Genomic DNA, 16,827 nt, shown 5'->3' on the forward strand with positions numbered 1-16,827 from the left:
AAACTTAAGCAGCAGGCCGTATGAAATTATCGTGTTCCTCCACTAATGTGCTTCAACTCCTCCTAGTGCTGTTTTACCAGTCTGGGAAAAAATGTGCCATTATGTAAACAATTTTTAAAGCTAGAGTAAAAGTACAAACCTCTGGAAATTAAACTAGGGTCAAATAAATGCACTCTTTCCACTAAATAGAAAAGGTTCCATCATAGGAATAAAGCTAAAGTGAATTCTGCTAACAGTATTCCACATTCAAATAGAAACATTTAAACAACTGAGGTTTCACCTATTTAATCAGTATGCACAGACTGGCAGTCAATCTATATAATTAATCATCCTGGTTTCTTCCATCATAACTCTAAACCTGGAAATTATACAAAGAATGGTTACAGCACAGGAGGCGGCCATTTTGCCCTTCGCATCAGTGCCAGCTCTCTAACAGCAACTCAGCTAGTCCCGCTCCCCCGTCCTTTCGCCGTAGCTCTGCAAATATTTTCTATTCAGATAATTATCCAATTCCCTTCTGAAAGCCACAACTGAACCCACCTCCACCACACACTCAGGCAGTGCATTCCAGATCCTTCAAAAGAAGGTTTTTCCTTATGTTGCCTTCGGTTCTTTTCCCATTCACCTTAAATCAGTGTCCTTTGCCTCTGCCAATGGGAACAGTTTCTCCCCATCTAATCTGTTCAGACCCCTCATGATTTTGAATACCTCTATCAAATCAATTTTGCTTCCAATTTCCATCCTTCTCCCACCTTCACAAGGTCTATATCTGACTCTTCTCTTCTTTGACTTCTCTGTCTCCATTTCTGGGGATAGGCCATCAACAAATATTGACTATAAGCTCAATAGCTCCCACAACTACCTCGACTACACTTCCTCACACCCTGCTTCCTGCGAAGATCCATCCCATATTTTCAGTCTCTCCATCGCATCTATTCTGATGATGCAACCATCCATTCTGATATGTCTTCCTTTCTCCTCAGCCAAAGACTACTCTGCCATCCCGATAACATGGTTTACAGGGCCCTCGACCATGTCTGTCCCATTTCCCGCACTTGTGCTCTCAATCCTTCCCCTCCCTCCCAGAATCATGATAGGGTTCTGCTTGTCCTCACCTTCCACCCCTCCAGCTTCCATATTCAATGAATCATCCTCCACCAATTCCATCATCTCCAGCACGATGCCAAACAGATCTACCCCACCCCTTCCAGCATTCCGAAGCGACTGTTCCTTCTGCGACACCCTGGTCCAGTCATAGAAAGTTTACCGTTCAGAAAGAGGCCACTTGGCCCATCGTGCCTGCGCCAGCCGAAAAATGAGCCACCTAGCCTAATCCCACTTTCCAGCATTTGGTCTGTAGCCTGCAGGTTACGGCATTTGAGGTGCATATCCAGACACCTTTTAAATGAGTTGACGGTTTCTGCCTCTACTAGCTTTTCAGGCAGTGAGTTCCAAACCCCCACCACCCACTGGGTGAAAAACACTTTTTCTCATCTCCCTTCTAATTTTTCTACCAATCACTTTAAATCTATGCCCCCTAGTCACTGACCTCTCTGCTAAGGTAAATAAGCCCTTCCGATCCACTCTATACAAGCTCTTCACTCTTTTGTACATTTCAATCAGATCTCCCCTCAGCCTCCTCCGTTCCGACGAGAACAACCCCAGCCTATCCAATCTTTCCTTATAGCTGCATTTCTCCAGTCCTGGCAACATCCTCATAAATCTCCTCTGTACCCTCTCTAGTGCAACTGAATCCTTTCTGTAATGAGGTGACCAGAACTACACATAGTACTCAAGTTGTAGCCTAACTAATGATTTATACAGTTCCAGCATAACATCCCTGCACTTATATTCTGTACCTCGGCTATTAAAGGAAAGGATTCCATATGCCTTCTTAACCACCTTATCGACCTGTCCCGCTACCTTCAGGGATCTGTGGAAAGTCACTCCAAGATCACTCACTTCCTCTACACTTCAGTATTTTCCCATTAACTGTGCATTCTTTTGCTTTGTTTGAACTCCCCAAATGCATCACCTCACAATTCTCCGAGTTTAATTCCATTTTCCACTGTTCTGCCCATCTAACCAGTCCATTGCTATCTTCCTGCAATCTACAGCTATCCTCCTCGCTATCAACCACGCAGCCAATTTTTGTGTCATCTGAAAACTTCTTGATCATGTCCCCTACATTTATGTCCAAATCATCAATATGTACCAAAAAAAGCAGGGACCCAGTTCTGAGCCCTGCGGAACGCCGCTAGAAATAGCCTTCCAGTTGCAAAAACACTCATTAACAAGTACCCTTTGTTTCCTGCCACTGAGTCAATTTTGTATCCAGCTTGCTACATTCCCCCTGGATCCCATGCGCTTTTATTTTTTTTTTTAAACCATTCTGCCATGTGGGACCTTGTCAAAAGACTTGCTAAAATCCATGTAGACCTCATCAACTGCACTACCCTCAACAACCCTCATTACTTCTTCAAAAAATTCAATCAAGTTAGTCAGACACGATCTTCCCTTAACATATCCATTCAGACTATCCTTGATTAATCCATGCCTTTCTAAGTGACAGTTTATCCTGTCTCGTGGAATCGATTCCAATAATTTGCCCACTACTGAGGTTAGACTGACTGGCCTGTAATTATTTGGTCTATCCCTCACTCCTCAGGCCACCCCCAACAACTCCACTCCTTCCTATGGCACCTTTCCATGCAGGCACAGGGGATGCAACATCTGCCCTTTTACTTTCTCTATCCTCACTGTCCAAGACCCCAAACACTCCTTCCAGGTGAAACAATGATTTACATACACTTCTTTCTCTTTATTATACTGGATTTACTGATCTCTAACTTGTAGCAATCTCCACAGATGTTCATATAAATGGTAATTATTTCATACACAGGAATTTTCAATTACTTACTTGATACCTGGCAATGGTAGCGAAAACCACACGGGATCATGCCTGAACCAGGGAAGAGGGGAGAGAAGGAGAAGGAAACAAAAAATAAGCAACTTTAAAGAGTTTGTGTAGTATACAGTACACATTAGCACTTCTAAGTTTTGAAAATTACTTGAAGAAAAAATGTTAGGTATGAAGACACCAGCAGGGGCATTGGAATAACATAGGTGGTTTAAAGCCAAACATTCTTCTGCGATTTCAATAAGGAAAGATGATTTTATGCGCCTGGTAAGAAAATCAATTTTACATAGTTCTACAGCCCATATAAAAATAGACACACAGTGACTGCAAGCTACATCTCTCATTTCCAAATGCCACTTAAAAGAAAATTACTACATAAAGGGATCAGTTCTCCCTTGAAGTACTAAAATTATACAAAAGCTAATTGTGCAAGAAAAAACCCTTACAATTGCCTGATCCTACTGACCACAAACAAACTACTATATTTCAAAATAAATTTAACATATGGTAAATTAGACACATGTAACTAAGGCATATGCAAACCCACTATCCTGAAAGGCTCTTTACCCAGGAAATAAAGTAATATGGCAGTTAAATCAATTGCATCAGAAATACATCACATATGATGGAGGTCATAACTTCCAAAAATAACTCCCTTCACCACTCCTATACTCAAATGAAGAGCAATCTGAAGAATGGCAAGCAGCCATATGATTTTGTTTTAAATGCAAGTTGACTAGTTGCCATGGTTAAGCAATAAATTCAGTTACATTGAGGTTTTCTTTCGATCCCCATTAGAAAAGACATCCGCTATGCCCTATGTGTAATAAAATCAAAATATTTCTTGTAGTATACAGAGAAAAGCTCCCTACATATCAGCAATTTTACCGAGAACCTAGTTAGGAAGAAATATCTTCTTTGTTAGTTGTCCACCAGTGTAAAGATCATAGCTTGAAGTTGTGCAAAGCATTTTCCACCCTGTATTGCACTCTAAGAAGTCCAGTGTTACTACATCTAAATTGAGTTTGGTAACTATGCTATTTCCATAAAATAAAAGGTTCTTTTTAGGGAAAAAAAGCCCATGCAAGTTATTACAAGAGTAGGTTTTATGCATTTTCTGGCCACATTCAGCACATGTTGCTTTCTAGTGATCTGACAGGTGGGCGGAATCTGCATGAACATTATTAGTCACAGAATTGCCACGGACCAATTCCTAATCGAATAATGGACTACTGCCCCCACTCTTCAACCTCCCTATATAGCATACATCCACCCACAGCCGTCTCCCCTATACCTGATCTCAACCCCATAAGACCCATTCATTGGGCTCCTTACCTTTTTCTCACCTCACTCTCTCCTGGAAAGCAAGATCTCACCCTATGTTTTTGAAGACATGGGACAATTGCTGGCAAGTGCTCTGCCCAGGTCCAGGCCCAGCCTCCCCCCCACCCCCACGCCCCCCAAGGCATAATTAAACAGTTTAAATAGTTGCGGCGTACACACATACTTAAGGTGATACCATCCACAAGCTGCTTAGCAGTAACATACCCTCAGTTTCGTAAGCAATACTCCTGGAGATTCACTTGTTACTGCTGATTTATAAAGCTTACGGAACACTATACTGCATAGCAGAATACATTTCCTCCCTCTCTTTCATCACATTAAAATTATGTACAACAGTACTTGGCAGAGGACTGGGTTTAGATATAAATGGTCTGACTTGGTTCCCAAGTCCCAATTTGTTCCATTACCTAATAATGGTATAACCATTCTAGTAGTGAGGAATCTATCAACTTTTTCCATCCCAAACTATTGCAAAGAACAAAATGACATCTCCCTTATTCCACTAATATAAAACAAAGTGCAGTTATTCACCTGGATCTATGAAGCAGTGAAACTCATCGGTGATGCCATTCTTCATTGAATATTTAATACAGGCAATTTCACAAGGAAGGAAGCGTTGTTCACAGCTCAGGGGAAGGTCTGCCAGGCTCAGACAACTGACAAAATGGAAAACCTCGTCACAAACCCCTTTGGGAGAAGAAAAAAATAGTTGTGACTCGCACTATTATCTGTATAGAAATTTTACATAAGGTAACTTTTTAAGATAAATTGCATTATTTTACAATGACATACCATTTAGAAAACCAAGATAGGGAAAAAGTGCATAAAAAATGTCTCAATAACCAGTCACAATTACCAAGCATATTTCCACAGTAACTCATTCAGATACGCAGATAAATAAGGCTAGTTCAAAGCTAATGCGTCATGAGTTCTAGGTAAAACAAAATGATGATATCCGGTACCTTAATTATTTACTTTGGGGAAGAGGATTAGCTATGTATTTTTGTGAATATGAACAAATTAAGGATATCAAATTTAAACGCTTACAAAAGTTACAACTGCCACTGAACCATCGTGAAAACAGCTTACCTTCCTAGGATCATCATAAGGATAATCACCCAACAGTAACGTAGTCCCACTACCATTTTTCTCAAGTTACAATTAATGTTCAGTACCTTCTAATCACTGCAAGTGACATTTGCAATGTAAATTGTAACAGGTTTGATCATTTTGGAAGAACCATTAATACAGCTATACATATTTCCTGGTTAAATATGTTAACTTTAACAAAAGCCTATTTGAAACAACCTATTTCATGCACCAATCCTATCATCTATAGATTCAGGCCTCATGCTCCCAAGAGTTCTTCCCTCTTCCATTGCAAATCAGACTTGTTGCTTCTCCTATATTCCACCCAGGGCCTAGAGGGCCTTTCCTTATCTTGTCGCAATACTCCAGCTACAACCTGAAGGTGGCATTCTTAAGCTTTAGTATGATTTTTCGATAATTAAGCTCAACTGATGTGGCAGTATTAATCAGCATCATATTCATTTTTTTTTTAACAGTAAGCGAGACATCAGCTGAGTCTAAGTTCTCTTTCAACTCCCCCCCCCCCCCTTAGCAAATTCTAGCTCCCCATTCAGTACCTTCTATGTACTTCCCTTTACAATTAGTCTGCCTTCGTCCCTTTAGTTAGTTGACAACCTACATCCAGCTATTAACCTTAATATCCATTGATTTAGTTTGTAACAGAAAGGGCTCTCATACATTTTTATCAAAGGCTCTTTAAAGGTTATTCACTTGGTTCTTTCCTTCTCCCCAATCAATCAATTTTGGATGTCACTTCATCAAAAGCTATATATCTAGGAGGTTGTTCAGGCAAGATCTACCTCTTCTTAAGCCCCACTGATTGTCATTTGTTAGGTTATTTCTGATACAATATTCGCCCTTTTTTGCCAATGAATGATTTCATTAGTTTTCCAATTATTGAAGTTAAGCTTATGGCCCTTCATCTGAGGTAGTGATAATGCCGAGGCTATCAACACTCATTAATCTGTAAAACTGACAGCAACTTCTGGCACCACACGTGCAGTTAAATGCAGAAATCATACTGTTGCTATCAGAGATACCTTGCTCCTCCAAAAGGTGCACTGTATAGACTTCACAAATAGAATCAATTGGAAATCACTTATTTGTCATGGACTTCAACTACTTACACACTTTACTTGCTGTTCGGATCAATTAAAAAGTTAATGCTTGTTCAATCACATGCAACTGAGTTTTTAATAGTATACTAAGCCATAATTACTGCTGAACAGCCTCTTTGGCCCTTAAACTAATTTTACAAGTGTAGAGTCACTTTCCCCAAAAACGTGTAAAAATTGCAAAGTTGAAGAAGAAATACTCAAAAATAAGTCTGTGTTTGATATTTACATTTCTCCCTTAACCCTATGTGTGTGTTCTAATTTTTATTTCATTTTTTGTACAATGATTTAAATGTCATGAAATTATGTGCATAAATTAAATTATCAAAGAACATAAAACAAAAGAGTAATCATATTTTACAGGCACAATAATAGAGAGATTTGGACAGGAATAGGCCCATTAAGGCATAGACAGGATAATACCACAGGTAACAATAGAGAGATGGCAGAATTATTAATTAAATTTTGCTTTGGTATTTACCAGAGGGATAAAAGAGGTGGACATGATATTGTATGATGAGATGTGTAATGAGATAAATGCATTTAAAATAAAAAAGGGGATGTATTGAATAAACTAAATCAAACTCAAGAGGATAAAACCCCCAGCCTAGATGGATTGCATCCACACATTTTAAAAGAATCTAGGGTAAGAGATAGCAGAGGCATTAGTACACATATGCCAGAGAACTGGCTATATTTAAGAAGAGGGATAGAACATGTCAAGAGAATTAAAAACATCAACTTAATATCTATGACAAGAAAAATAATGGAATCCCTTCTAAAGAAGGGCACAGAGGAACATCTAGAAACAAAAAAAAAATGGTCAGCAGATTTCAAAAGGGCAAATCTTGCTTGACCAGCCTTATTGAATTTTTTTGAGAAGGTGGCAGAGAGTGTAGACAATGGTAATGCAGTAGATGTAATTTATCTAGATTTTCAAAAGGCCTTTGACAAGATGCCCCATAATAGACTAATGAATGAGGTCAGAGAATTCGAAGTTAAAGGATAAGTGGCAGAATGGATTGCTAGTTGGCTTCAAGACAGAAAGCTGAGAGCGGAAGTAAAGGGTAAATATGCAGAGTGGTAGAAGGTGGGAAGTGGTGTTCCACAAAGATCAGTGCTGGGACAACTGCTGCTCACAACTTACAATAACGGTTTGGACTTCGGAATCAAAAACAGAATTTCTAAATTTGCGGACGATACCAAATCAGGTGGTTAGTCAATATTGAAGGGACTCAACAAATTACAGGAGGGCATTAATAAACTTGCAGAATTGGCAAATGAAGTTCAACACAGATAAATGTGAGTACATTTTAGTAGGAAGAATAGGGAGGTCATTTATTACTTGGAAAATGCAAGTCTAGGTGGGATAAAGGAACAAAGGGATCAGAGTACAAATACACCAATCACTAAAAGTTGCACTACCGGTTAACAAGGCCATAAAAAAAAACAAGCACTAGGCTTTGTTGCTAGAGAGAGAGAATTGAAAAATAGAGAAGTTACACTAAGCATGCATCGAACCTTGCTTAGACTACATTTAGAGTACTGCGTGCAGTACTGGCTGCCATATTATAGGCACTGGAATGGCTGCAGATAAGATATACAAGCATCATATCAGAAATGAGAGGCTCTACATTTCAGGAAAGGATGAACTGGCTGGATCTCTTTTCTCTTGAAAAATGAAGGTTGAGGGGATAACCCAATAGAGGTTTTTAAAATTATGAAAGGCTTTGATAAGAGTGGATAGAAAGAACATTTTCACTAGTGGGGCAAGAGCATAACTAGAGGCCATCAATATAATATAGTCATCAAGAAATCCAACTGGGAATTCAGAAGAAACTTCTTTACCCAAAGAGTGATGAGAATGTGGAAATCACTACCACAGGGAGTACAGATGCATTTAAGGGGAGGCTAGACAAGCATATGAGGGAGAAGGGAATAGATTTAGACAAGGAAAGACAGGCGGAGGCTCAAGTGGAGCATAAACTGTAGCATGGACTGGTAGGGCAGAATGACTTGTCACTGTGCTGTACATCCTATGATTTATAGTCCCTTCTTTTTACTTCCTGCTCTGAGAATTCTGCAATCTGACTGGCTGATCAGCTTGCCTACTGCCTGCCTCGTCACTGAATAGCACAGATCCCCAATAGAAAGCAACTACTATTCCTTTGCCACTGACCGCAAAATTTGAGTCGCTGTCTGTCATAGCCAGGTATGGCTCAATTGCCCTTTTTGAATAATGGAACTGCATTTGTCTATTTACAATCTGTGGAAATCACTTTTCAAAATCACCATGCTTTTCAAATCTCTTCCCTTGTCTCTCCATGAACAACTGCAGTACCCCAACTGCTGTTCCTGTTGAGATCAACTCAGCATGTATTTGAAATTGAATCTGAAATAGAATCTGAAATACTTTGGGCTGCAGAGCTTTGAAGTAATTTCTTGATGTTGCACAACTATTCATCAGGGACCAAGTATGATTAGCACTGGAAAAAAGAACTGTGGTGTTACAATGTCATTTCTATTTTATGGTCAAAACCCAGCATTATAATTAACATATTAGACAACATTCAGGCTTGGGCTGATGATTAACATTCACACCCCAAGTGGCATGCAATGACTTTCTTCAGCAAGAGAGTCTACCCACCTCTGCTTGATAGTCAATTGTAAAAACCCCTACCATCAACATCCTGGTGGTTACCATTGACCAGAAACTTAACTGGACCAGCCATATAAATTCAGTGGCTACAACAGCAGGTCAGAGGCTGGGTATTCTTTGACAAGTGATTCAACTCTTGACTCCCCAAAGCCTTTCCACCATCTACAATGCACAAGTCACAAGTATGATGGAATACTGTTCACTTGCCTGGATGAGATGAGTTAAGAAGTTCAACACCATGTTGTGTTTTTTTTCCCTTCAGCTTATTAAAACTTTAGACATCAAGGCAGTAACCACATATCAGGGGTCAGTTAACACAAATAGTGGGCTCCTTTATTGAAGATAGTAGCATGGCTTTACATTGCAAGAGAACATTTGTACATGTTTGGTAATCAGCAGCATACTGAGAGTCACATGGTATGTTACATCATTTTCTCTCTAGCAAGCTGTACTGAAAATCTAACACACCCACCTAAAGGTACAACACTTGATTGGCACACCATGGCTGCAGTGTGTACTAGCTACAAGATGCATTTCAGCAACTCACTAAGGCTTCTTTGTTGTAATTTCCAAACCCATGAACGCTACCACTTAGGACATGGGCAGAAGGTGCACGGAAAAACAACCACCTTTAAGTTCCTTCTCCAATTCAAACACCATCCTGACTTGGAAATTTCTCACCATTCTTTTATCGTTGCTGGGTCAAAATCCTGGAGCTTCCTCCCTAACAGTACTGTGGCAGTATCTCCAACGCACAGACTACAGCAGTCGAAGAAAACAGTTCACCCACACCTTCTCAAGTGCATTTCGGAATGGACAATAAATGCTGGCCTTGTCAGCAACATCCACATTCCATGAATAAACGAAGAAATTACCAACTCAAAGGAAATAGGCTTACTGAACACCATAATAGTAAAAATAAACCTGTTTTTGAGCATAAAGATCAATTACACAACTTTTATGACATACCTTCATCACTAGACCAGGATGTAAGTGGATTGCTCATTCCCTTTGCTGTTACAGAGAATATGGGTTTCTGTAACTATAAGAGAAAGTTATAAATTATGGCGAGAGTTGGCACAAAAAACAAGTCTGCTCAAAGACCACGGTACCCATTCATGATATAAATTAGGGTAGTAATATGAAACAAAATGTACTTAGAGCTTCCTCCGTGTTAATAAAACATCCCAGGGTTCTGCACAGAGGCAGAAACAGATACTGAGCACATTAGGAGAAAGATTAGCAACAGTGAGCAAAGCTTTGGCCAAACAGCTAGGTTTTCAGGAAGCTTTTCAAAGTGGAGGGGAGAGGTCAAGTGTCAGGGTTTACAAAAGCATACCAGAGAGGGTAGAGACACAACAGCTGAAAATGTTGCTGCTGAAGGTGGAACAGGCAAGTTAGGGAAATACTCCTTCATGAAATGGGGTTTTCCAGGCAGCTGTGTAGTCTTTGGCTTGCATAGGAAGAAATTTCTAGCTAGTCAAGACTTACTGCACCAACAAACAATCTCATTTTACCCCCCAAAAATCCTTTCATTCTATCTGGAAAGTCTGCTAGACTGTGGACTATTAATGTCACACACATCTGAAAACACAGATGGAAAGCTACAATTAATCTGCAGGGTTCACATTGTGCATTTCTATTCCAGGGAGGTACAGATGTCAGTCAAAACAAATAGTCATACCAGGCACTGCAATTATCTATAGCATTTCCGGAAATGGGGCAAATGGCATTTATCCCACTCAGTTCAGAGAAAGTAGAGCCGTGCACTTATGTACTAAAATGAAGGTGCATTGCTGTACTCAACAGCCTTCAACTATCATCACTGTTTTTCATATTGGAGAGTTGAAAGAATCATCCCTTTCTAACATTAGAAATTCATACAAAGTAGGTCACCTTCTGCAGACATTAAATTTCATGTCTGAACTTTAAAAGTCAATTTCTATGAGCTGCAGTTGCATTGCACTCAAAATACACCATTTATGATGAAAACCTACCGCTTGCAGCAGTTTCAGTTCCAACATCATATTCAACTGGTTATCAGAAATGAAGAAGAGAAAGGAAAGTTCTTTTTATATTTAATTCCAAGGCACTGACTTCTGCAAGAATACATTTGTCTAGTAAATTAAAATAAAAACAAAATCTACTTGGGACCTAACATTTTACAATTAGTGTGTGAGAGATACAGGCGGCCTTCAAACAAACAGAAAATACTGTTGGGTTTTATTTTAAAACTAATCAATCTCCTGGGTGAGTGCAAACAGGTCGTCAACAGCAGTTTAAATCTTTCTTGTTAAATAGGGATAATGGGTAGGAGATAATGAAACTGATCTGTGCAACAGGGAAAGGAAAGAAAAGGAGGGGTTGGGTGGAAAGACAGAGGAAAAGAGGAGAGCGGAAGGAAGCGCTGAGGAAGGAGAATTTCAGATACCTTGCCCAAGTGACCATTCTTCATGTGGGATTCATGTGTGAGCATAGACAGTGCGTCTGCAAGATAGTCAGCTATGGAAGGAGTCACAATCGAATCTTAATCCTGTCCCCATGTGATGCCCAGACAAGCATACATTCCAGCAGAAGGGTGATCGTGAACAGGAAATCGGAACTAATTTCCACCCCCTGTCCATGCCTATAACTGCTGAGCTAACTGCAATATCACAAATACTAGCACCCCCTAGACCAGCTCAGTTAGCACACACCAAAACTAAATCTGGAACCTTCTGATGTACTACACTAACTAGACAATGGGTGAGCTTGGAGGAAAGCCAGGGGAAAAATTCTCACAACTCAGGATTTCTTTTCATGCCGTTATCTTCTACTAATGGCAGACCCCCAAAATTTTAATTTACCTTTTGCAATCGTCCAATTAGAAGTTACTCAAATTCATGTCTAAAAATTGAAAAAAAAACGACTGGAGGCAGGAAAAAAGTATAAATCTCATTCTATAAATCCCATAGTTTATTATACCCACAGCCCTCCAAAGGTAACAACAGAAACACGCTGACCGGTTTTCTTGTAGGTTCGCTCAATGTCTTGTTGGTTTTCTCAGTTTTCCATTGATGGGCCATCTGTACAAACTTCTCTTTTTCCAGCGCTGTCAGTGACTTCAATAGAGAATAAATACCATTAGCATTGTATAGAGATTGCACTTATTCACCTTACCTCCTAGTTTTTAAAAATAAGTAAAAAAAGGTTGGGCTTTATTTATCCACTTGACAGCTATCATTTGGCGAGTGCTGAATTTTCCTAGAAATTTTATCTGATTGAAAGCAAAGTCCCAATTGACCCTATATGACCAAACAATTGTTGTCTCAAACATGAGCATGTGACCAATAGATGGAAAACAAAACTTATTTCAAAGTTGTGAGGTTTGTGCAAGAGCCTGACTACAGGGACTTAAAATGTTATAATTAGTGTGCATGAGGTACAGTTAGAAACAGAAAACACTGTTGGATTTTATCTCATTAGTTGATCTCCTTTGGTGTTGCATATAGGTAGTCAGGACCAACTTGAATTTTTCATGTCAGCCAGGGATAAAGGGTGGGGGATAATGGAACCAATGAGCAGGAGTGGAGAGAAGAAACAATTCCCTACAATTGTTAGAGCATGGAATGCTTTGCCACAAGGAGTTAATTGAGAAAAAGACTACTGAATCTTTTATGGAAAAATTGGATAAATATTTGCTGTAGAACTTGGGAAAAATGCAAGGCAGTGGGATTAGTTCTGGATTGCTCCAAGATAGAGCCCTCACAGACGCAAGGGCGTCCCTTCTGCACTGTAAACTTGTATGGTTCGTTCATTCCGCTGGTTCTCCAAGTTTCATAGCATCTGCAAATTATACTCATTTAAAAACTTACATTTGGTTACTGAATGGCAGGTCAGAAGCAACAACTGCACCCTTACCTCCTAACATTAAACTATAACTAGTCAGAGAGCTCAATACCTGTTGAGAAGCTCAGTGCTTGGCACAGCCAACAATGTAACAGATGTCAACCCTCTGTTCAGAATGACCAACTGTCTCTTTTGGACCCATTTGCTTGGTTCAAAGAGTGGCTCCTTGAACAAGGGTTCTCACTCTGCTGGTAGCTTAATATGCTCATGGCACTTAAAACATAACTTCTCAAGAAAGGCTACTTCAAGATAGGAAAGAGAGACAGAACAAGCTCAACAAGAGGGAACAAGAGCAGGGAGCGATAGAGCAGCAACACAAAGCAAGGGAGAAAATGTGACAGGAATATATAAAGGGATTCTCAGCTAGTGACAGACACAGAACCAAAAGACGCACATGGTGACAGAAAAAAACACACTATTAGTAAGAAGGGAAGTACAAATGCACACGGGTATATCCATGTAATTTAGTTCTCCAGTGCGTCATGATTTTGCTTCAACAAAATTAGATGTGCTCACCCACTCCTACACACTGTTTATTACCAACTACCACTTGGCGTTCCCATCGACAAATCATGGGCCCAGATTTCACAGTGAACAGCGAAGCAACAATGCTCGCTGCTGACCTCAAAGAAAACTGCCCCCAGATTCTAGCGACCCTTAGCGTGGATTTCCCCTTTGCTGACTGCAGTTTCAATCTGACGCCAAGTCGAGGGGATCTCCAGTTATCCAGCAAGTAATATCATTATGCAAGGTAAGCAGCCAATCACACTGAAGTATTCTACAGACAACAAACCAGGAAGTAAAATACACCGATATTTTCACCTTTAACTGAAAATGTTAGAGAAATAAATGATTGGGACATACAAATGGAATTAAGGCAGAAGCATCATAAACAAGCTTTTTAATACAATTTTAAAAATGCAAATTTTTGTCATAATGGAGAAATTTGACAGTTTTCACAGGAAAACAAACCTGGAATAAAAAGCCTGAAATCCAATGAAATAAAAAAAAATGAACATCATCATCTTAGAATCAGATGCACCTAGAAAACAGATCTTGTACCTCCAGAATTCATTAAAAAAATCCTAAATTCTCTGACAAAAGTGCACTTGTAGTCTTCAGATGTTTTCCTTCCATGATAGAACTTTAGGAACAATGCAACCCAAGTCATGATAAGACCATGTCCCACTTCATTGCAACCAGGTTTCATATCACACATGAAGCCACTGGGATTCAGCTTTCACAGCAAAAAGCATGAAGTCCAATGAAAGAAAGGAAATTGAACATTAGGGTCATCTCAATGCAATGTGTCTGTGCCAGCTCACTGCAAGAACAACTCAACTAGTCCCACTCCCCCACCCTTTCCCCATAGGCTTGCAAATTTGTGCACGTACACCCCGAGGTCCCTCTGCTCTTGCATCCCTTTTAGAATTGTAGCCTTTATTTTATAGACTTTTCTCATTCTTTCTACCAAAATGTATTTCACACTTCACTGTATTAAAATTGAATCTGCCACATGTACCCCCACCCCTCCCCCCATTCCACAAGCCTATGCCTTCTTGAAGTCTATCGTTAATCTTCCCACAGTTCACAATATTTCAAAGTTTTGTGTTATCTGCAAATTTTGAAATTGCACCCTGTACACCCAAGTCTAGGTTATTAATATAGGTCAAGAAAAGCAATGGTCCTAATACTGACCCTGGGGAACCTCACTACATATCTTCCTCCAGTCCAAAAACAAAACATTCACCACTACTGGTATCCATGCAAACACTGTCTCTTTTTCTCCATAGGCTTTAACTTTGCTGACAAGCCTGTTATGTGGCACTTTATCAAACACCTTTTGAAAGTTCATGTACACCACATCAACCACATTGCACTCAATAACTCTCGAAGCAAGAACTTGGGCATTGGTCTTTACTCATTAGTGGGTTTTTTTTGGAACAGTCAACTTTTTTGAAGCTGTTATTGATCTTTGCCCATGGATCTGGATGGTGAAACTCAGGGTCAATGCCTGCAGTGTAGGGGCGCCCAGACCAGGCTCGACGCCTTCCTTACCGCCCAGGCCGAGCTGCAGAGCGGGGCAGCGTCCCTCAGCCCCTTCACCTCGATTCCCTGCCGCCTCAGCTCCGGGATCTCCTCCAGCATGAAGAAATAAAACGGATTTCTCAGCGGCTTTTTTTGCGGCATTGTAACCAGGTAAGCGCTACCGCAGAAACCAGCCCGATCCGGTCCAATCCGCTCTGACCTAACCCACCCCAGGCTGCTCTGCTCTGCTCTGCTCCGCTCCGCACCCAGATCACGCGGCACAAATGGGCGGGAATCCCGGGAACAATCACCCTCAACACAACAGACTGACTGCCCTGGGTGCATTCACTGCATTTCAGGCTGCACAGTAACCGTGCCAAATTCTGGATTGGAGTGGTTTTGAAGGCAATTGTTAAATTGCAAAGTTTACCACCCCAAAATAATGGGGATCTTTTCAAAACTTATCCAGCAGTATGGATTTAAGGGTGTTTCCTCTTCCCAAACCGCTGGGCACTGGAGTGCAATATACTTCTTGGATGAAATATGCCGCTGATCACTGTTTAACTTTAGTTTTCCGCATTGGGGATATTGCCTGCACAATATTAATCTTTCCTGCGTTTAGAGATTGTCAGGATTTCTGGGCTTCTAGACGTAGTGATTTAGGCCGCTACAAAAAAAATTGCAATCAATTTTCTTACGTATATGTGAATTTTGCAAGACATTTGTCCAGGGTTTTAAGTCCTGCCAAACAATTGGGTTACCAAACAGAACTAGGTCACTTCCATAGTATAGGACAAAAGAAATCTGCCATTACCATCTGGAGCAATGACCCTATTAATTTTGGCAGGATGGGGGAAATATGAAAAATATTACAGAAAACACCAATATTGCTGGAGACACTTTCTGAACCAATCCTTTTATATGCAAATGACTTTGGTGACCTATGTCTGGCTAGTTTAAAGTTCTGATTGGAATGACTAGCTTAGAGTGGATGAAGGCCAGGCATTTATGTCACTAATAGCATAAGGTATGCAAACTGCTTTGCATATCATAATTTACTAAAACAATATCTAAGCTGAAACAAGTGCACTCAGTGTTTTCCTGTCCCTGTGATGTGACAATTTATGTAATCTATTAATAGTATATGGTTTGCACTTGCAGTCCACATTATGCTTATTTCCTATTGTCATGATTTTTATGACAACATTTATAATGGAAAAAAGACATGCAAACATCTTTACTGACAAAACCCTATTTACCTATTATGTTGTAGGCCTTCCACCAGTAGGTGGCATGGTGCTTTCTCCCCATTCCCATTCACAACAACTTGCATTTATATAGCACCTTTCATGTAATAAAACGTCTCAAAGCTTTTCAAAGTAGCTTAATCAGACAAAAATCAACCCAAAGAAAGATCCATGAGGATAGGTGACCAAAAACATGGTCAAAGAGGAAGGTTTTAAAGGGCATCTTAAAGGATGGGAGAGAGGTTTAGAGAGGAAATTCCAAAGCTTAAAGCCCAGACAGAGGAAGGTACAACCACCAATGGTGGGATGAAGGAAGTGGAGGATGCACAAGAGCCCAGAGTTGGAGGAACCAAGAGTTTTCTGAAGTTTGTAGCGCTGGAGGAGGTTACAGAATTAGGGAGGGTAAGATCATGTAGGGATTTGAACACAAACATGCAAATTTTAAAATCGAAGCCTTAGTGGACTGGGAGACAATGTTTGATGATTGGTGAATGTGCGAGGTAGGTTATGGCAGCAGAATTTCGGATGAGTTTAAGT

General features: G+C 40.1%; 1 protein-coding gene across 2 annotated transcripts in view; it reads right to left on the reverse strand.

The window, feature by feature from the left end:
* Positions 1–15,272, reverse strand: part of LOC137374169 (protein maelstrom homolog) — a 37,449-nt gene extending 22,177 nt beyond the window's left edge. Inside the window, exons 1-5 of one of the 2 annotated variants that reach the window (XM_068039955.1) lie at positions 15,122–15,272; positions 12,130–12,228; positions 10,097–10,169; positions 4,796–4,951; positions 2,921–2,962 (exon numbers count right to left, since the gene is read on the reverse strand). In XM_068039955.1, the coding sequence (XP_067896056.1) occupies positions 2,921–2,962; positions 4,796–4,951; positions 10,097–10,169; positions 12,130–12,228; positions 15,122–15,205 (454 nt within the window). In that variant the 5' untranslated portion in view covers positions 15,206–15,272. Of the gene's footprint in view, positions 1–2,920; positions 2,963–4,795; positions 4,952–10,096; positions 10,170–12,129; positions 12,229–15,073 lie in introns of both variants that reach the window. The other variant, XM_068039954.1, reaches the window with a different exon arrangement.
* Between the last annotated feature and the right edge of the window lie 1,555 nt (positions 15,273–16,827).

Source organism: Heterodontus francisci, chromosome 10 (assembly GCF_036365525.1).
Source record: "Heterodontus francisci isolate sHetFra1 chromosome 10, sHetFra1.hap1, whole genome shotgun sequence".
In the NCBI taxonomy this organism is placed as follows: Eukaryota; Metazoa; Chordata; class Chondrichthyes; order Heterodontiformes; family Heterodontidae; genus Heterodontus; species Heterodontus francisci.